We start from the raw sequence: 21,969 nt of genomic DNA, 5'->3' as shown, positions 1-21,969 counted from the left end.
CTAGCATATGAACCTGGCCCTTCTCTACATTCAAACGAGTGCTTTGTCCATAATAGCAGACTCTCTTCTGGGGTTGGGTTTGAAATCACATGGAGTTTTTTTCCCTGTTAAATAAAACCAGTATAGAAACTTGAAAAGAAGAGAGTATCATCCATTGCTCAACTGGTATAAACACAGTCCCTTAACCATTTTTGTTTTTTTCTGGCTGGGTTTTCTTATATGTGTTTTTTATACATAATGATAGTGCATATGTATAGTTTTGTCTTCTGCTTTTTCACTTGACATTTATGAACATATTTCCATATTACCACATAATATATACAGCTCTACAGTATTCCTTGGCTGTACCACACCGTTTTCTGGTGTGGGATATTTAAAGTATTTAAATATTTCTACTGTTTACAGTGTAGAGATTGTGGTTTTTCTCAGAGAAATGTTCTCATAAACAGCTGGATACGGGGTCAGGGACATTCTTGCCTTGTTTTGAGAGTGAAACCATCCAGCTGGGGATCCGGTCAGTTTGGATTGGTGTGTTTTTCCAAAAAAGGAAATACTGTTAACATCTAATGTGTATAAACCCATTGAAATGAGGTTATTCTTAAGAAATAAGAACAAGGTAAAGAGTTTGAACATATCCTGTGGGGAGTCAATAAGGAATCAACTAGAGATGAACTAAAGGTGCCCACATGTTGATAAGTACTTCGCATTCATTATAGGACATCCCCCCTGCGGTGCTCTGAGGACTGGAAATGGCAGATGAGATGGCTTTAATGCAGTTGGAGACTGAAGTAGTGCAAGTGGATGAGAATGCTGAGAGAGATGAAGCAAGATGAGAGGGTACAGGGGGATGACTGAGGGCAGAACATTTTTATACCTAGTAGGATCTGTCTTGTGTTGGTGCCTGAAGATTGTTGTAGTTAGTGGTTAATCAAGAAAGTTTTTAAAGTAGACAGTCAAAAAAATGTTTTATAAATTCATGCAACATTTTATTTGAACTTAAAAATGTAATATAGATTTATTAAATACTATTTTGTTTTTGTTTTTTTTTTAATTTTTTAATTTTTATTTTTAGAGAGAGAACAGGGGGCAGGCAGAGGGAGAGGGAGAGAGAGAATCTTAAGCAGACTCCCCCCCCCCCATGGAGCTCAACCAGGATCTTGATCCCAAACCCTGAGATCAGAACCTGAGCCACAATCAAGAGTCAGATCCTCAACTAACTGAGCCACTGAGTTGCCCCTATTAAACACTATTTTGAAAGAGGGCCCAGGATTTATCTTTGAGAATAGTTGGGATTTTCCCTTTCTTGAATAAGCATACATTGGTTATAAATTCTAGTTTTAATCCCTTTAGAAGAACTTAAAGACTTGTGGATGCAGAATTCTAGATTTTTCTCTTGCCTATACATAATGCAATACCATCTCTTTAAAAGCAACTCACCTTAAGTCTTTCTATAGCATTCAGTTTTGTTTTCCTAACAGTTTATTTTATTTATTTATTTTTTAAAAAGATTTTATTTATTTATTCATGAGAGACACAGAGAGAGAGAGAGAGAGAGAGGCAGAGACACAGGCAGAGGGAGAAGCAGGCTCCATGCAGGGAGCCCGATGTGGGACTCGATCCCAGGTCTCCAGGATCACACCCTGGGCTGACGGCAGCCGCTAAACCGCTGAGCCACCCGGGGATCCTTTCCTAACAGTTTATTTTCATTCTTATGAAATGTTGAAACTGTGTAATTACAATAACAAATACATGGACTGGATGAAGCACAAGACCAACTCTCCTGGTTGGAGCTAAAATACTTATGAGTCCTCCAGTGAACAAGATGGCCCCTTGCATCAAAGAATTATCTAACCCAAGATGTCAGTAGTGTTGAAGTTGAGAAGCCCTGAGTTCTATTGTAACATCTTACAAAGTTTTTTCAGTTTTGGCTCTTTACTGGTGTTAGCTCTCTCACAAGATCCCACAGACTGCCTTCTATTTAATGGAGGGGTGGTAGAAAGGTCGTACCATTCTGGAGGGCTAAAGGGTCTCATTTTGAACTGTAGCCTGAACCTAGTTAGTGCTGCTGATAGTTGGGGATTTTGGCAGCTCAGGTTCACAGTGAGTAGAGTTCCTTCCTCTTTTTTTTTTTTTTTTAAAGATTTTTATTTATTTTATTCATGAGAAACACACACACACACACAGAGAGAGAGAGAGAGAGAAAGAGAGAGAGAGAGAGACATAGGCAGAAGGAGAAGCAGGCTCCATGCAGGGAGCCTGATGTGGGACTCGATCCTGGTACTCCAGGATCACGCCCTGGGCCAAAGACAGGCACTCAACCGCTGAGCCATCCTGGCTTCCCAGAGTTCCTTCCTCTTGTGTATATTGTTTCCTAGCTTTGAGATCTTAGTGAAAATTGAGATGAATTTTACATTTAGAAAATTGTATGATGGTCACATTTGCAACCAGAACAAAATATTTTTGTTTTGAGCCACCGTTTGGAGTGTTTCTTTGTGTAAAATATTTCTATTTGAAGAATTGAAGTTTGAGGGCCTTTATAATGGCTCACCTGTTTTGCTGAATTTCCATTTTGGGTTCAGGAAGGCAGCTGTGTAATCATAATCATCACTGACAGGTAGTACAGTGCCCTCTTGATGCCTGGTACTATATTAAATACTTGAAATAATATTCAGAAGATGATCCCAAAATAGAATTCCTTCTGTATTGAGTTTGAGCTAAGGCATTGGTTTTCAGTTTGTGAGAGAAGTAAGAATATCAGGAAGTCAGATGGTCTTGATAAATTTATCATGTGGATGATGTAGCACCAAATTATTTAAGACTTTTGCTTAGAAGTATTTATCTTAATTAAATTTGTGTGCAATCAATATGTCAGGTTTGTGTTTTATTACATGTATCAGTGATCTGACCAATAAGTGGCTTAAATGATAAGGGCTTTTTTAATTTATATGTTTGTTTATTTCTTATAACAGTAAGTCTGAATGGGTGAAATCCAGGATAGATGTGATGATTCTATAATTATTCTCTCTTTCCATATTCTTGCTGTTGTCCTGGTCTACCATCTTTAGCTTGTAGCTTTCATCTTTGTACATGTAAGTACAACCTTAGGCAACGCTTTTACTCTCCAGGCAGGACAGAATGGAAGAATGAAGGAGGAAGGGACAGTTCTTATGTATGAACTGTGATACATTGCAAGGGAGTCTGGGAAATACAGATTATTTAGCTGAGCTTGCTTCCCTGAACAAAATTGAGGTAGTCTATGAAGTAAGAATAGATCCAGGGTAGGCAGTTAGCTGTGACTGCCACAGTACCAAAACAATTTAAAATGTATGTTTATGAGCTTGTGGGATTCATGATCTTGTGTTCTCATGAAACACTTAGATTTTTTCTATTAATATTCTTTACTTATTTGTGGACCATTAGTTTTGTTGTTAACTAGCAAGGAAGTAATCTCAGATACTGAAGGTTTAAGAAATATGTGAAAGAGGGGATCCCTGGGTGGCGCAGCGGTTTGGCGCCTGCCTTTGGCCCAGGGCGCGATCCTGGAGACCCGGGATCGAATCCCACATCGGGCTCCCGGTGCATGGAGCCTGCTTCTTCCTCCGCCTGTGTCTCTGCCTCTCTCTCTCTCTGTGACTATCATAAATAAATAAAAATTAAAAAAAAAAAAAAAAGAAATATGTGAAAGAAAACTTTTAAAATGAGAAAATTCTTTCCATTGACTTTTTTTCCCTTGCAAATGAGAAAATGAAATTCTTATTTGATTTTAGTGAAGGTACACTCTAGGACACCAGTTTTCATAAGGGGCATGATTAGGGAACCACTGATATTAATATTTATGTGTACTATTTATTTGTGTCTACTTTCACTTCTGTTATTTTTCTAGATAAGAAAATTCTCTTTTAGTTTTATATGTTGTAGGCAATGAAAACATTCCTTTATTTTTATTTTACTTTTTAAAGATTTTATTTGAGAGAGAGCAAAAGAGTGCATGTATGCCTGTGCATGAGTGGTGGGGAGGGCAGAGGGAGAAGCAGACACCCTGGGAGAAGGAAGCCCCATGTGGGGTAGATCCCAGAACCTCAAGATCATGATCTGAGCTGATGGGAGATGCTGACTGAGTCACCCAGGCACCCCTAAAACATTCTTTACCTTTTAAATGTTGTTTCTAGGGCAGCCCCAGTGGCTCAGCAGTTTAACGCCGTCTTCAGCCTAGAGCTTGATCCTGGAGTCCTGGGATCAAGTCCCACATCAGGCTCCCTGCATGGAGCCTGTTTCTCCCTCTGTCTGTGTTTCTGCCTCTCTTTCTCTCTCTGTGTCTCTCATGAGTAAATAAATAAACTCTTAAAAAAATAGTTTTTTTTTAAATAAAAAAAATAAAAAAAATTGTTTCTAAATTCTGTATAGTGATCCTATATTAGTTTTTTAAAATATTCTATCAGTTTTATAATCAGCCAAAAAGTTTTACTAATTTTTCAATGTCAGTGCAAGTCTTGCCATCTTTGACACTGTATATTCTGCTTCAAATCCATTTTTATCTCTATCTCCTACTTATTGAAATTCCGAGAGCAATCATAGCCTGTAGAACAGCATTTTCTCCTTTAGACTTTATTGAATTCATCACTAATTGTTCCATATGTTAGCAAGAATCGTAGACTCCGTTATATATTTTTCTGTGTCCCAATTTTTTTAGCATAGTGTTAGATATATAGTCGATAATAGTTTCCTGATCAACTAAATAATCACATTTAACACATCATACACATGAAAATAGCATGCATTTATTAACAGGATAGGCATAAAATAAAACATGACTAATAACCAATGCAATCAGAATTTCATGACTTTTACCTTTACCTATTAATGTAGGATCTCTAGCTCCCCAAATTACTCCCCCCTAAGTTTATTCTTGGAGTCACCAAAGGGTGTTTGTTTCATGTGGGCTCACTAATGTATTCTGGCCACTACCACATAGCACATCTTTTTCTTCCTGCCATGTTTGCTGCCCCTAAATAGCAGAGGTGTATCTCTGTGCCTGATTATCTCCTTGGCCTTGTGCTGTCCTGCTACATACAATGCTGATGCTGGGGCTGGTGAAGTATCCCATCCTCTTTTCTCCCCTGCTATTATATCTTGTGTGGACATCAAAGCAGAACTCTTCATATCTGCTGTTTCAAAGCTTTTAGTGAAAGCTGTTACTTAGTTTCTCATTATAGCTCTTCTGATGATGAACTCTTGGGGCTGGGCTAGAGGAGCAGTCCAAGTGATAGACACCAATCTGTGCATGGGACCACTCCTCCTATTCAAGCTTTGTTTATTGGGCCAAGCTTTTCTGCCTCTCTTTAGTAAGGATGATTATTGTCCCAGAATGTTTCTTAGTACCTCATGCAAACAGATGCTTTGAACAAACTCAGTCTTCAGAGATGTGTGAATCTTAGTGACAGGGATGATTTAGGTTCTAGACTGCAATCCCATCATACTTTTAAAATACAATAGGTACAATACCTCAAAGAATCTCAAGCCCGAGTAGCAAGTCAGAGTAACTCAGAGCAACTCAGAGCATAATCTTGGCCCATAAACAGAATAAAAGCTACTTATTCTTATTTTATATGTCTGACTGTATTGGAACCCAGTGTGAACTTTAAGGGTACAAAGAAAAGGAGGAAAAATGTGCTAAATTTTATTTCTTGAGTTGTACAATTATTTTTATTTCTGTGGCCCTTAAAACTGGTTAAGCCTATAGTTGAACAAAGATATTATGCATTCTTATTCTCTTCCCCAGAGCAGTTCTTTATTAATATTTAGTTAATCTTCCTTAGGTTTCAAGATGTACATATATTAGATAGTAATTGGAACTGGACCTTGTACAAGTTCCCAGTAGGAATGTAGGTAGATAGAAAAAAAAAAAAGCAAATCCCACACCTAGGATTGAGCCTCAAGTGCTAATGCAAATCATCAAGGGGAAGAGAGATAAGCAAAAATTGGGAGATATGGGAAACCAAGAGCATAGAGCCTCCATAACCAAATGGCCAAGATGAAAGAATAAAAGGATGATCATCTGTGCCTGAAATAATTTGTGAAACAGTGAGAACAACAAAATAGCTCTAATAGTTTCCTGCTAAGTTTCAGCTCATGTCTTTTTTTTTTTTTTTCAAACACCGTAAGTTTCATTTAAGGAAAAGAAAAAAATTTGTAACCTGTAGTTACATAGATGTATACTACACCTAGTTGCGGTATAGTATTTGGTTGAGAGTGGTTTTTCCGATAGGTAATGTTGACTTAACTCCCTTGGGTATTTAGGTACTTGACTGCCAGTACCTCTGAGGGTCAGCTAGGAGGAGTGGGAGACCCAAGACACTGTTGCAGAGCAGTGAGAACAAATGGGGCAAAGAGAGGCAATGAAATGTCATCAGGACAGATGTGATTAAATACAGAACCTTCTTTTTTTTTTTTAAATTTTTAAAAAAATTTATTCATGAGAGACACACAGGGAGAGGCAGAGACATAGGCAGAGGGAGAAGCAGGCTCCCTGCTGAGAGCTTAATGTGGGACCTCACGCCAGGACCCAGGATCACAACCTCAGCCAAAGGCAGACACTCAACCGCTGAGCCATGCAGGTGTCCCTAGATACAGAACTTTCTTGACTCAGTCCACTGGGTCCTCCTTTGAAATCTAGAACTAGAAAATAACCAGGGATGGGGGACTGCTGGAGAAATGCTCTCTGAGATCTGTTTGCCAAGACCTACCTCATCATGAGCCACAGCTGCAGGAGACCTTGTGCTCTTCCTAGAGTCCCTCAGCTACTGGGTGACAGACAGAGTCAGAAGCCAACTGAGGCCTTCCTGTCCCCAGTCTCATTTGTTTACCTCTGCAATGGGCTGAGTTTTTTAAACAATCTTTTGTTTTTTGTTTGCTATTGTTGCTATCATTTTATTGTTTATTGTTTGTTGTTGTATCTCTCATTCCCAATAGGGAGGATATAAAAATTGCTTTATGGTGTTTTCCACAATTCTGTGTGATTCTAGAAAGCTTAATTTGATAGATCCAGAGCAGGACCAATGGTCTTGGAGCAGGAACGAAATGACCACAGAATGCTAGTATTGTTGATTGGCTCTGCTTCCCCTGGTAGAGTATAATTAAATTAGTCATTTAAAAATTTTAAGAGTAAGATTTTTAATCTTTTAAATTCTGTGCACATAAATGTTCCATATGTATCTCTATTGTGTGAAATTCAAGTTTACTTTATAAATTCTTTTATAATTAGTTTGTCTAGAGTGAATTATGATCATCTGAAATTTATTTGGGTAGCAAAAGAATTAAAATTTCTTTCAGTTATCCCTATTTGTTCTCCTTAAAAGTAACTTAATCCTTAGAAAAGTAATCTAAGGGAGTGTCTGGCTGGCTCAGCCATAGAGCACACAGCTCTTGATCTGGGGGTCATGAGTTTCAGCCGCATGTTGGATATAGAGATTATTTTTTAAAAAATCTATTAGAAAAATAATCTGTGGTATTAAGACAATAGTAAGAAGACTGTCTTAAGCTTTTGGCAGGCCAAGTAGAAAAATTCTGTAGATTTACCTTTGAGAATTCTGTGGAATCCTGAAAATTTGAGTTTTATTTTAGTTTGGGTTACTATTAGGCATACTATTCTGCAAGATTCTCCTTGGGGGAATTTTGAACATTTTGTGTCCTATGGGACTTGCTTTTTGTATGTTATGTCATATTATTATACTTGTGAGTGAGGTTATCAACACATTTTAAGTTTTTTTTCCTTTTATATATGTACATATATGAAACATTTTTCCCCTTCTTTTTCAGAATTAAATGTGAGGGAGTCTGATGTAAGAGTTTGTGATGAATCGTCATGTAAATATGGAGGAGTCTGTAAAGAAGATGGGGACGGTTTGAAATGTGCATGTCAGTTTCAGGTGAGGAAACGTATTGAAAAATTTTACATTTTTAATATTTTATTCTACATTCTTCAAATTAAAAAAGAACCCTGGAAAGAAGTTGGGTTCACAGTCTACTGAGTTTTTTTTGTGGTCAGATGAAGTACTATTATTTGTACCTTCCATACTTCTTTCCTTGGGTTAAGAGGACAGACTGGCAATAAATAGGTGTGAAGATGCTTTGGAAAAAAATTAAAGTTCTATTCAAATGTAAGTTCTAATTTACACTGAAAGGAAATGAATTTCTTATTTAAAATGTTGACATTTTTGGGAGGGCACCTAGGTGGCTCATTTGGTTGAATGTCTATCTCTTGATTTCAGTTCAGGTCATGGGATCAAGCCCCACATGGGATCCATGCATGCTTAGCAGGGAGTCTGACTGAAATTCTCTCTCTCCCTCTCCCTCTGCCTCCCCTCCCCAAAAAGTTTGTATTTTCCCTCCTTTCCTTCTCTTTGTAGTCTTTTTCCTGTTCATTAAATTTTTTAAGTATAGTTGACCCACAATGTTACATTAGTTTCAAGTGTGTATGTAACAGAGGGATTCAAGTTCTTTGTGTGTTATGCTCTTCCCTTCCTTTTTTATTTGCTGCTGTCTCATCTTTTAAGGCCAAATAATATGGCTGACTTGGTGCCTCAGGGTAGGTCAGGGTTAGAGATAAATTAGACAGGGGAACCTCAAACTAACATCTTTGCTTTTAAGATGCTCTTTTAAGTTGTGATTCTGTTTCTTAAAAAAGCTAAAAAGAAAGGAAATGTGTTACATTCAATTCTTCCTTTTTACTGTAGTGATTAAATTATAATCTGGCTTCAGAATATTGCTCAGGAGAGATGGTCCCTGATTCAGGATTTGAGATGAAACAAAGAAGAAACTGGAATTTTTTCCACTCATGATCTTATTCTAATTGTACCCACCATTTTGGATTTTAAGGGAAGGAAAGGATACAGAGATTAGGGATAAAAGCATAGGACAGTATTTCTAGTAACCCTATCACCTCAGGAAGTTCCTGTATGATCCATTTGAGAAGAGAAGGCATGTTTTCTATCCTTTTCTATGATATTGTAATAAAAATCAAAATTAGAGAGCTTACATATGAAATCTCTTTGAAAACTATAAATTGTCAGAGGAAGAGTAGGGAGTTACACTATTGTCAGGATAGACAGGCTCTTCTTAGTCAAAAGGGACTTTGCAATCCACTATTTACTCACAATAGTCACCTTTGACATGGCTTTAGCCAACCTTGTGCCCATCCCTACATGGCTGCTCATGCAATGAATGTTTTGGCTCGTGTGTTGTGTCTGTCTTCCCTCCCTGCACCCCAAATCCTCTTAAAGGGGATAGCAACTAAAGTGGCTTTCTTTCCTTAAAAGAAGGTATTGGTGTACATAGTGTATATAAAAGTCCTTGTGGACTTTTACTTTTTTTCTGTTCTTCACGTTAGATAATTTCTTATGGTCTGTTTTCAGGTTCCCTGATCCTTTCTTCTGTCCTCTCCATTCAGTCCATCCAATGAGTTTTTATTTTCAGATTTTTTTTTTTGAGAGAGAAGGAGGGATGGGGGGCGGCGGCTGAGGAAGAGGGAGAGAGAGAGAGAGAGAATCTTAAGCAGGCTCCATGCCTGGTGTGGAGCCCAGTGTGTGGGGCTTGATCTCATGACCATAGGATCATAACCTGAGCTGAAACAAAGAGTCAGACACTCAACTGACTACACCACCCAGGCACCCTATAGTTTTGATTTCTTGAGATTTCCTGTCTTTTCACTCATTACAGGAATATTTTCCTTGAGCATAGATGCTATTTCTGCTTTTAAATCTTTCCTAATTTGAGCATCTAGGACATTTGAGGGATCATCTCTGTTGATTTCCCATTTGAGAATGGATTCTGTTTTCCTTTTTCTTTGTATTAGAGTAATTTTGAATTTATCCTACACATGGTGAATGATATTTTAAGGTGTTCGAATTCTGTTAGGTTCCCCTGAAGAGTATTGTCACTTTTGAAACCGTCACGTTGGCTGAACTCAACTGTCGTGGGAAGCAACACAAATATTAGTTCATTACTTTTAGCCTTAGCTGGGCTACTTGGAGTCAGCCCCATGAGTGGTTTGGGAGTCAGCCAGAAATTTGATCTGAATTTATAAACAGAATCTGGAGTCTCTTCAGACTCTCTCCTTTCTGAGTTTTTCTCTCTTTTTAGTGGCTCTGATTGCCCTGAACTCTATCTTTTGGTTTTTAATCCAGAAAGATTGTAGATTTTTAATCCAGAAAGATTTGTTTCTTTTTTTTTTTAAGATTTTGTTTATTCATAGAGATGTTTCTTTTTTTTTTTTTTTAAAGATTTTATTTATTCATGAAAGACACACAGAGAGAGGCAGAGACATAGGCAGAGGGAGAAGCAGGCTCACTGCAGGGAGTCCCATGTGGGACTTGATCCTGGGACCCCAGGATCACGACCTAAGCCGAAGGCAGACGCTCAACCACTGAGCCACCCAGGCATCCCAGATTGTAGGTTTCTTATTGGTGTTTTAGTCACCCATGTATTGGGAAGACTGAAGCTGTTCCTTCTTCCAACTGTCTTAAATTTCTTTAGGTTAAATTCCTTGCTGTGCAATTGTTGAGCCAATGGGATGCTCATGTGCAGATAACATTCTTACCAATAGCAACATATCTGACTGCTTGTTTCCCCTTGGCCTCTTGGTAGTGGATTTTGTTAATCCTTTTAAGTTCTGTAAATCAGTAAAACAAAAAAAAATTTAAAAAATTTCATTTGATTATTAGAGAAATTGAAAAAGTGCTATATATTTATTGATCATTTATTTGATGAATCAGTATTTCATATTCTTTGCCCATTTTTTGGAGTATTTTCTTTTTCCCTTGTTTGATTTGTAAACAATATGTACTTGAGTATATATGTGCATATACTATATACAGTACACTATTTGAGTACTTACATGTTGCTTATGAGGAGCATTATATCCATTAGCAGTTCTAAATATATATGTACAGGGACGCCTGGATGGCTCAGCAGTTGGGCATCTGCCTTCGGTTCAGGTTGTGATCCCAGGATCCAGGATCGAGTCCTGCATCAGGCTCCCTATGAGGAGCTTGCTTCTCCCTCTGCCTGTGTCTCTGCCTCTCTCTCTCTCATGAATAAATAATCTTTAAAAAAATATATGTATATATGTATAAAAGTCTCTATAACTCATAAACTCTCATGAGAACCTATGATGTAGGTACTGTTTTTATGTTTTTCAAAGAGTAACAAATGTCCATATTAAACAACTTGAACATTATATAAGAAGATATATAATACAATGAAAAAATGTCTTCCTTTCACTCCAGACTACTGATTGCTCTTCTCAAAGGCAACATAAGTTAATTGTATTTCCTTCTAGAAATATTGTGTGTTATATAAGCATATATGGTTGACCCTTGAGTAACACAGGCTAGAACTGTGTGGGTCCACTTATACATGGATTTTTTACAGTACTGTAAATGTATTCTCTCTTTTAAATGATTTCTTAATAGCATTTTCTTTTCTTTAGCCTACTTTATTGTAAAAATATGATACATAACACATCTAACATACCAAATGTGTGTTAATTGACTGTTTATGTTACTGATAAGGCTTCTGGTCAATAGCAGGTTATTACTAGTTAAGATTTTGGGGACTCAAAAGTTATGCATGGGTTTTTGACTGTGCAGGGGTTTGTCATCCCTAACAACAACCTTCATGTTGTTTAAGGGTCAATTGTAGGTGTTTTAATTTCTCAATCAAGTACTAGGTCACTCAATAGTATTTACCTTAGAGAGTGTGTTTTTTCTTTTAATAGATTTTATTTATTTATTCATGAGAGACACAGAGAGAGAGAGGGGCAGAGACACAGGCAGAGGGAGAAGTAAGGCTCCATGCAGGGAGCCCGATGTGGGACTCGATTGTGGGACTCCAGGATTACGCCCTGGATCGAAGGCAGATGTTCAACTGCTGAGCCACCCAGGCGTCCCGACAGTGTTCCTTTTTAGTTTATACAGATCATAAAAATGTTAAAAAGATTAGTGTAATTTTCATTTTATTTATAATTTTTGATATAAAGAAGTTTTAAATTTTCATATCATATTTATTTTTGTCTTTATGGTTCTGCTTTTCGTTAATTGAAAGTCTTTCCCTGCAACTCTGAGATTATAAAGAAATAGCCTTTTTGACCTGTTTAATGTATTTGGACAGCTAGAAAATCCTCTCATGATCTGTCTGGATTTCTTGCATTCTTACATGGTGGCAAAGCCAGAAAGAGAAATAAAAGTTAGGAGTTAAGGTCACTAGACGTTTATCCAGTGCTTGCTTTGTGCTCAGTGCTAGATGCTGAGGATATAAAGATGTTTGAAGACAAGTTGCTTGCCCTGTAGGAGCAAACTGCCTAAGGGCTTACAGCATGATTTGATCCTGCTGCTGAACGAACCTTCCTTTGACTACTCTGCCTTCTTATAATTTATAAATCTATTCAAGTTAGACTTAGGTTATTGCCAGTTGAAGAAAAATCACCTCATATGTCCATTAAACACTTCTCTGCTGGGCGTTTTGGCAGTATTTTTCAATTCATTTAAAAAACTTGCTTATGATTCAGCATGCTTTTAGTGTTAATATGAGCTTTCTGGCATATAATTTAAACACATTTTAACATCACAGAATTTTAAATAAAGTCTAAAATTGTTTTTTTCAGTCTGCTAATAAGAGCTATTATATCTGACCACATTATATAAACAGAGCTACTTTTATTTTGTACCAGTAAAAACGATCAAAATTGCATCTTTCCATTAAAACTTGGGTTATGGGGGTAGCGTAGTTGATTATGCATCCAACTCTTGGTTTCAGCCTTGGTCATGATCTCAGGGTTGTGAGATTGAGCCCCTTGTTTTGTTCTGTGGTCAGCGTGGAGTCTGCTTAAGACTCTCCCTCTCCTGCCCCTCCCACTTGTGCTCTCTGTCTCCAATAAATCTTTATTTTATTTTATTTTTTTAAAGATTTTATTTATTCATGAGAGAGAGAGAGAGAGAGAGAGAGAGAGAGAGAGAGGCAGAGACACAGGCAGAGGGAGAAGCAGGCTCCTCGCAGGAGCCTGATGTGGGACTCGATCCCCAGACCAGGACTACACCCTGAGCCAAAGGCAGATGCTCAGCCTCTGAGCTACCAAGGCGTCCCTCCAATAAATCTTTAAAAGAAAAATAAAAACAACAATAATCTTGGGTTATGTACAATGAGGAGTTCTTATGACTTTTCTCCTATTTTCTTTCTTCCTCTTTGATTTTCTCTTAGAGTTCTCTGGACTATGTCTTTTTTCCTGAATTTATCAGTATCTGCTCTTGCTAGGTGTCATGCCCTCTTATAAGATCTTTGTATTAGGGTTCTCCAGAGAAATAGAACCAGTAGGAAATAAATAAATAAATACACACTCACTCTCACACACACACACACACAGACACACACACACACCCAGGATGAGGGGTAAGTGGAGCATGTTTATATTATAAGGGATTGGTTTGCTTGATTATGGAGGCTGAAAAATCTCATAATCTGCTGTCTGTTTGCTGGAGGTTGAGGAAAACTGGTAGTTTAGTTCCAGTCCAAGCCTGAAGGCCTCAGAACCAGGAGAATATGCATGTCCAAAATCAACAGAAAGGGAGACCCAGTTCTCCTTTCCCCTGCTTTTTTGTTCTACTTAGGCTCTCAGGGATTGGATGATCCCATCAACATTGGAGAGAGAGCTTACTCAATCCATTGATTCAAATGAAAATTCATCCAGAAACATCCTCATAGAACATCCAGAATAATGTTTAATCTGGGAACTGTGGGGCCTAGTCAGGTTGGCACATAAAATTGACCATCACAACCTTGTTATTATTTTCTTATTTATTGTATTCAGCACAGTTCCTGACTGTATTAAGAATTTACTGTGACCAGAAATAAATGCTAAAGATGGATTTCGCTTATTTAATTCTCACAACAACTTTAGTAGGTAGATGCTTATTATAATTACCATTTTACATGTGGGGAAAATGGTGATGATGCTAGTCCACAGTCATATGGATAGTGTGTGTTTTTTTTGTGTGTGTTTTCTATAGCGTTTACCTTGGGACTTTGCATTCTAGAAGTATTGAATAAATGAATTTTGCTAATAATAAAATGACATTATGGGGCACCTGGGTGTCTCAGTCGGTTAAGTATCTGCCTTCAGCTTAGGTCATGATCCCAGGGTCCTGGCATCTAGCCCCATGTTGGGCTCTCTGCTCTGCTTCTTCCTCTCCTTCTGCCTGCTGCTCCCCCTGCTTTTGTGCGCTCTGTCTCTGTCAAATAAATAAATAAAATCTTAAAAAGAATAAAATGACATTATATAGTGTGTCTTAGCTTATTGCAGACATTGCCAAGAATTTCCCTCTTACCTGTCTCGATTTTTATAGGAAGCAAATGTAGATAGCATGAGATTTTCATTCTCATTTTAATGGTTAGTTGATAGTTATTTTCATTATAAATGTGAAAAAAAGATGTGATAAAGTGATACTTTAAAAAAAACAAAAGAACAAATGATTCTATAGTAGAAGTATGTCATAATACTATGGTATTACATTCATGAATATGAAGTAAGCTATTAATATTCATGCCTAGTTTTGAAAATTTATTTTTGTTTCTTTTGCAGTGCCATACAAATTACATTCCTGTCTGTGGATCAAATGGGGACACTTATCAAAATGAATGCTTTCTCAGAAGGGCTGCTTGTAAGCACCAGAAAGAGATAACAGTAGTAGCAAGAGGACCATGCTACTCTGGTATGTGTGGTATTTTTCTGAATAAATGTTAGAAATGATTCCACCATGATTTCTAAAAGGAAATTTCCAGTCAGAGGTGTATTCTCAGAACTGCTGTGTGGATCAGATGTGTGGGGAGTGAGGGAGCTCTTCTTTGTTTGCATTTCATGTTGTTGCTTTTTACGTTACTTCTCTTACATTGTTAATGTTTCCTGCCATTTTCGTGGGGACTTTGCTGCGTATCTTTTGCCTTATGGTTTGAATATTAGAACAGGATTTGGTGTGGGAAATGATACCGGATTTGTTTTGTTGATTTTTATTTTCTTGGCATGGGAAAGGGTGGAGAATATCCGTAGAAAGCCATTAGTGGCATTTCAGGATGTGTCTCTTTCCAAGCTTGTCTCTTTTTATATCTTTTCTATTCTGCCTGCCAATCCTTGTCACCTATCTTCCTCCAGTTTTTTGCATTTCCTTCCTTCTCTTTTCCTTCCTGAATCTGTAGTAGTTAATTTTGGAAGGCACTGATGTAAGTTTCTTACTTGCATTTGTATTTGGGGACAGGGATATAGGTGAAGTATTATAATTAGAATTACTGGATGAAGGTTAGTAGTAAAGGTGTAGACACTTCTTATATCCTGTATTTCTTTCCCTATATATTACAGTGCCCATGTTCAGAATTTTTACTGGGGCTCCATTACATAAGCATGAGGGATCTGTTGTCCATGTGGTTGATCTCCAACTCCAGGTCCGCTAATACCATGTGAATGAGAGCTCCCCACTCTAAGGTTGGTCCTTGTGGTGTGCCCAGGCTTCACTCTAGGACTGTTGAGTGTGGCCAGCCTTCACCCTAAGATCTGATATGGTCAGCACCCTCCTTAAACGTGACATTTCCATTAGGTATGATATAGATTACCTTCCAGAAGCTAAGGGCAAAGACCAGACCTATCTTTGGACAAGGCCATATTCTTTTCCTTATACCAAATAATTAGGTGCTTGGTGAAATGATTGTGTTCTTAGGCCAATAGACTATCATTTGTTGTGATTCTTATATATTTCTCTAAGTACCTTGTGTTTCACAGACTTGGTTTAGAAACTAAAAAAGAACATAGACCTCTTTATAATCCCAAGTTAATTATGTATCCCTTATACCCTTATGAGGAGCATGTATTGAAGACACAAAGTATTTTGATAGGCAGTGAACATTAAACAATAGAAGAAGGTGGTAGATTGGAAAGAGCATTGCACTGGGGTTGAAAGACTTGATGTTAACTCCAGCTCTTATTTACTATATGACCTTGGACAAGTCACTTAGCCCCTCTGAGCCCTAGTTACTTAAATTATTAAATTGGATATCATCTCTTGGGATTGTTAAATGAAGATTGAATGAGTTAAACTGTGAGGTGCTGTATTGATCTCATTAGTTGCTTGGTGGGCCAGTGTTGTTCCTCTCATTGGCTCTTTTTATTCGTCCTGGTCCCTGTGCTAGAAATAACATTCTCCTTTGTTTACTTGAAAACTCCTTTCTTTTGCCTTAAGATTGAGGTTTAGCCTTTTTTCCTCTGAAATTTTTTCTTCTGTGGTATCTCCTGGCAGAGTTTGTTCACACTTTGTGCATATCTCTTTGTATATATCATACTGTATCTCATTTATCTGACACGTGTGCCTCCTGCCGCCAGAGCAGTTGCTTCTCAACAGGAAGGCAATTTGCCTGCTGAGGGAGGTATATCATAGTCCCAGGGTTGCATAGAGTTGCATGGATGGGGGAAGACGTGTGCAATGAAAATATAATCTACAAGAAGAACTCAATGTTATCAGAGTAGTCACAATATTTATTTATTTATTTATTTTTTAGAATTTTAAAGGACACTAAAGGAAGGTATGAGGTATTATATTTATTAAAATTGGGCATGGGTTGAAAACAGATTGTGAGTAACTCATGCACTGGGACTTTCTTACTTATCAATTTATTTGTGGAATTTATCATGTTGCCTAGCACATAATATGTACCCAGCCAATGTACATAGAATAGAAGGAAAAGTTTGGTCATAAAACAATTTTAAATTGAGTTCCTTTCTTTCTTGTCTTTCTTTTTCTGCTCTTCCATTCTTTTCCTCCTTACTCAGATATAATTATTTATGATTGATCAATCAAAACTGAGTGCAATTTAAGACTTTATAAAATCCTATGAAGATTTTATAGTGGATATTACAAAAAATATGTATTCTTCTAGTTCCTTCTGTTTCTACCATGTTTTGGGGATTTGATTATTGTCCAAAGTATGTTAAAGGGAAAGGAGTGATATTGTGAAAGGTGTTGTCTCTCACTCTGGGGAACCATTTGAAATATCGGAGTGAGTTCCTGAGCCTGTGTCTCCCTTATCCCCTGAAAATGCTGGGTAAAGTGTGTCAGGTTCTTCACTTGCCATCTCTGCTTTTTTTTCTATACCATGCTGGTGATACTATAGCCTTACTCCCTTTGTAACGTGCTCTGCACCATATGTTGGCCTTTTTAGGATTGATAGGGTAAATACTTGATATTAATTACATTTTAGGCTGACTTCTTGCTGATAATTTTGAGGCAGCCTCTTTAATTTTGTTAATAATGAGTGTCTCACCTACACTGGTCAGAGTCATTCTGGCTAGGTTTCCTAGAGAAAGCTAATTTTATCAGTAACATGAAAACCTCAATTCTGAAGTTCTTTTAAGCCTTTAGGCTTTTTCTTACCTTTTGGCTTTTGGCATTTATCCACAGATTTCATTAAGATTTTTGGAGCAAGACCCAAAGCTCTTTTCCTCCCTTTCTAATAAAAGTAGCTTATTCATTATTCCTCTCAAGCTTTAACAAAATTAAATTTTTTTTTACCTCTTAAGTGAGTTAATTAAAATTATTTTTATATAGCCATTTACTTTACAGTATCTATTGTCCTTTACTCTGTGCAAGGCACCTGCATGTTTCCTAAATGGGCTACAAAAGTTGTATCAGGTATAGATGAATTTATGTCCAAGAAATTTTTATTTGGAGAAAGACATGGAATAGGTAGATAATAGTAATTTAGTTTAGTTCTAGATCAAAAAAATGAGAAAAATACTACATGAGAATTACTATCACAGTTTGATTTTCTTTTAAGATTTTATCTATTTATTCATGAGAGACACAGAGAGAGGCAAAGACACAGGCAGAGGGAGAAGCAGGCTCCCCGCAAGGAGCCTGATATGGGACTTGATCCTGGATCCCAGGATCATGCCTTGTCCCAATACAGTTTGATTTTTTTTTAAACACAAAGTATCTTTTTTTAAAAAAGATTTTATTTATTTATTCATGAGTGACAGAGAGAGAGAGAGGCAGAGACACAGGCAGAGGGAGAAGCAGGCTCCCACAAGGAGCCCATGTGGGACCTGATCCTGGATCCTGGGATCGTGCCCTGTCCTGATACAGTTTGATTTTTTTTAAACACAAAGTATCTTTTTTTAAAAAAGATTTTATTTATTTATTCATGAGTGACAGAGAGAGAGAGAGGCAGAGACACAGGCAGAGGGAGAAGCCGGCTCCATGCAGGGAACCTGATGTGGGACTCGATCTCAGGTCTCCAGGATCACACCCTGGGCTGCAGGCAGCGCTAAACCACTGCACCACTGGGGCTGCCCCTACAGTTTGATTTTTTAAAAAAGATTTATTTTTTTAAAAAAAGGTGAGCGGTGGGGATAGAGGTAGGGAGGTTGAGGGAGAGAGAGAGAGTCTTGAGCAGACTCCCTGATGAGTGCGGTGCCCAATGCTGGGCTTGATCTCACAACCCTGAGGTCATGACCTGAGCCAAAACCAAGAATGAGATGCTCAACTGACTGGACCACCCAGGCACCTCATCACAGTTTGACTTTTGATAGGAAATTTTCCTGTTGGGTAAGATAAAATTTTCAATGAAAATGTTTTCCCCCAGTGAAAATATTTCTTTCTTTCTTTCTTTCTTTCTTTCTTTCTTTCTTTCTTTCTTTCTTTCTTTCTTTCTTTCTTTTTTTTTTTTGTGAAAATATTTCTATTCACTGTTTGTTTTTCTTCTCAGATAATGGCTCTGGATCTGGAGAAGGAGGTGAGTTTCAAGTACCCCTTTAAAGGACATTTGTATTCTGTCATTTTCTGTTTTTAATAGCTTTATTGAGTAAAATTCACGTACCCTACAGTTCACTCATTTAAAATGTACAATTTAGTGGCTTTTAGTATAGTCACAGAGTTATGCATTCACCACCACAGTCAACTTTAGAACATTTTTGTTATTTCAGAAAGAAACTCTTAGCCATCACTCCCAACCCCTCTGTCCACTAACCCTAGGGCACTTTGTTTTATGCAGTTATTTTTCACTAAAGTTTTGTTGACACACAAAGTGGAAATGTTGTACCTCCCATTAAACTGAGATTGCACAAAAGTGCCTTCTCCTTGGGGATCATCCCCACAAGTGATTTTGGATTGGATCAAAGTATTCGTAAATCTCTAACCCCTTGCTTACAGATTTTTGCTCATAAGGAGTTTTCAAAAGGTGCAGGGTTATAAAACTCTGAAATGATTTGTACACGGCAAAGAGAAGGCTAGCAGAAAAACTATAGTGGAATCTATGTTCTTAATTTTATTTTACAAATATATATATATATATATATATTACTTCTGTTTAAAAAAGTAATGACTGGTAATAGCATTTAACAAGAGTTTATTCTAAATGGTCAGAATTAGGAATGATGATTTCAAGTCTGATGAAGCTGTAATACTGTCAACTGTATGCAAAATAATGCTGGAATTACTGTGGGTATACATACACTCAAAGAAAACTTACTCATGTTAAATTCACATTTAAACAAATGAAAATTTACAGTCACGATCCTTCCAATACTACCTGAAACCTTACTTCAGATTTCCACATTTCATAGAATCCTAAAATGTCAGAGTTAGAAGACACTTCAAGGGTCACTTTAGAGAAATGGAAGAACCATCCTGAGAAGTTCAGTGATGACAGTTTCAGGGGAAAAAAAATTAAAGCTTTCCAACAATCAAATATGATTTAAATGGACATGTTCAAGCAGAAGCTTCAGGATCACATGTGAAGGATCAGACCATCAATTCTAGATCTTAGAGCTGGAAAAGATTTTAAGAGAGATCATGTAGGCTAGTCCCTGTGGTCAGCCACTCAGTAAGGAGATTGTCATTGTTTTTATACTAGGGAAGTGGAAGTTGACCTTAAGATTTGTTTATTTAGTGTAAATACTGGATGTCTTGCTCTGAGGATGTACATGGACAATTTTTTTTAGGGAGTATGAGTTTAGAAAGGCAAAGGGGTTTGCGCAGATAAGTACATAAACTTAAGTGAGCTTGTGGTGACTGTACAATTTCCTGATGTTTCTGAAGCCTCAGAAATACATAGAATTGTGATTCCTGGTATCTGGGAATGTTCATGAGAACTTGGGAACGATATCTACCTAAAGTGTAGACAGACACTAAAAATGGAAAGTTCAGAAATATTACCAAACAGGCATATTAGGTTTATGGAGTCTTCCTTTTAATATCTTTTCCAAACCAGAATGAGAGATCCCTTGAGTAAGCTGAATCCCTAAATTGGCCTCAGAACACATCTCCCTGCCCAGTTTGAGAGTGTCAGGCTAGGATTCATTCTAGTTGACCACCACAAATGTGTAAGCCCTTTAATGTCAGATATGAGTTGGGGACTTAGTGGTATGCAGTTTTGTTTTTGTTTTGTTTTGTTTTGTTTTTGTGTGGATGATAGGAGACCACACACTTCTGCATTCTGGATATTTCTGGCTGTGCTAAGTGACAAAGTAGAAAAAGAGGCAAGTCTTTTGTAGGGAGACCCCTTTCCTCTTACAGATTTGGAGATAATTTTTTTTTAATTCTGGAATTTGTTATGTAGTAAGAAAGGCAGGTATTAAACTGATGTGTGAGGAAGAAGTGGTTATACTCTATTGCATTTAATCATTTATTTGCTGACCAGCATCACACAGGCAAATATTTCAATATGGTAATCACTGGAGCAAATTTATTATCCATGTTTTATTTTCTCTCTTATTTAATGCTTATGTGGTAATTCTTACAAAGGCAATTAATTATCAAAACCTATATTGCACCTCTATACATAGGTTAAGGGATTATTTTGCTAGCACTAATACTTGTTTTCCTCATAGAATATGTTGTACTCTGTATTACAACATTTTTGGGGCACAAGCATTGATAGATTTTGGAAGTGATTGTTTTCAAGAACTCAGGTACATTTTCCCTAGAAATAAGATAATGGCTGCTGAAAACCTGAAGCTTATCTGGAAAGGAACCCAACTTTTGGTTGAAAATTTAATTTTTCTTTTTAAACAGAAGAGGAAGGGTCAGGGGCAGAAGTTCACAGAAAACACTCCAAGTGTGGACCTTGCAAATATAAAGCTGAGTGTGATGAAGATGCAGAAAATGTTGGGTGAGTTGATTGAGGGAAAGGGATGCACTTACTTGGAGGTTAATCATCAGCCCTATTATATTGTAGGACGTTATCTTTGAACCTGGTTCTATATATTTTGTGTGTGCCTTCTATATTTTTTTGTTTATTGTTGGTCTATTAATTTTTCTCTTATGTTGATATAATATCATAGCTATTTAAGTTAAAATGTTTGTAGTTTTAGAATGAGAATCCATGGTTTTTTTTTTTTTTAGGTTTACCTCTGCCTTTATTTTTATTGACAGTTTTATATATTTTATACTAAGTGGTAATTTTATTTTTCAAAAATACTTTTATTCTGAATTATCCTACCATTATACTTTCTACTAGTATCAGTAAGTTTCTCTTTTCTTGCATTTTTATGCAGAAACTTTTCATATATTTCAGTGTATTAAGAAAAATCCAACACTACTTCAAAATTTAAGACACAGTAATTATTATGTAAGAGTATAATATTTTTAGAAATCCCAGTTGCACAGACATTATGTTTTATTTTCTCACTCATGTTCAGCCTTCAGTAAGGTGGGTTTTGTAGCTGACAGCATTGTCTGTTCAATTTTCAGATGGTATGTGGTGAAATAGCAGCAATATTGACATCATCAACACAGTCATGTTTGTTTCTTCCTTTCCCCAGGTTCCTGTTTATTTATTCCCAGTCTTAACCTCTCATTTCTGTATGGTGGTTGCTTTTTGTATAGTTGATTCTAAAAGCTTTAATGCTGACTTCAGGACCTTAAAGCACAAATGGATCTT

General features: G+C 37.1%; 1 protein-coding gene across 3 annotated transcripts in view; it reads left to right on the top strand.

The window, feature by feature from the left end:
• The window catches only part of LOC121495465 (tomoregulin-1), a 129,074-nt gene that overhangs the window by 58,426 nt on the left and 48,679 nt on the right, over positions 1 to 21,969 (top strand). For all 3 annotated transcript variants that reach the window (XM_041762957.1, XM_041762953.1, XM_041762952.1), the window contains 4 exons: positions 7,816 to 7,925; positions 14,630 to 14,759; positions 18,796 to 18,822; positions 21,102 to 21,198. In XM_041762957.1, coding sequence (XP_041618891.1) covers positions 7,816 to 7,925; positions 14,630 to 14,759; positions 18,796 to 18,822; positions 21,102 to 21,198 — 364 coding nt within the window. The remainder of the gene's footprint in view (positions 1 to 7,815; positions 7,926 to 14,629; positions 14,760 to 18,795; positions 18,823 to 21,101; positions 21,199 to 21,969) is intronic.

Source organism: Vulpes lagopus, chromosome 7 (genome assembly GCF_018345385.1).
Source record: "Vulpes lagopus strain Blue_001 chromosome 7, ASM1834538v1, whole genome shotgun sequence".
NCBI lineage: Eukaryota > Metazoa > Chordata > Mammalia > Carnivora > Canidae > Vulpes > Vulpes lagopus.
The sequence above is the reverse complement of the archived record's forward strand: the minus strand, read 5'-3'. Positions and strand labels throughout refer to the sequence as shown.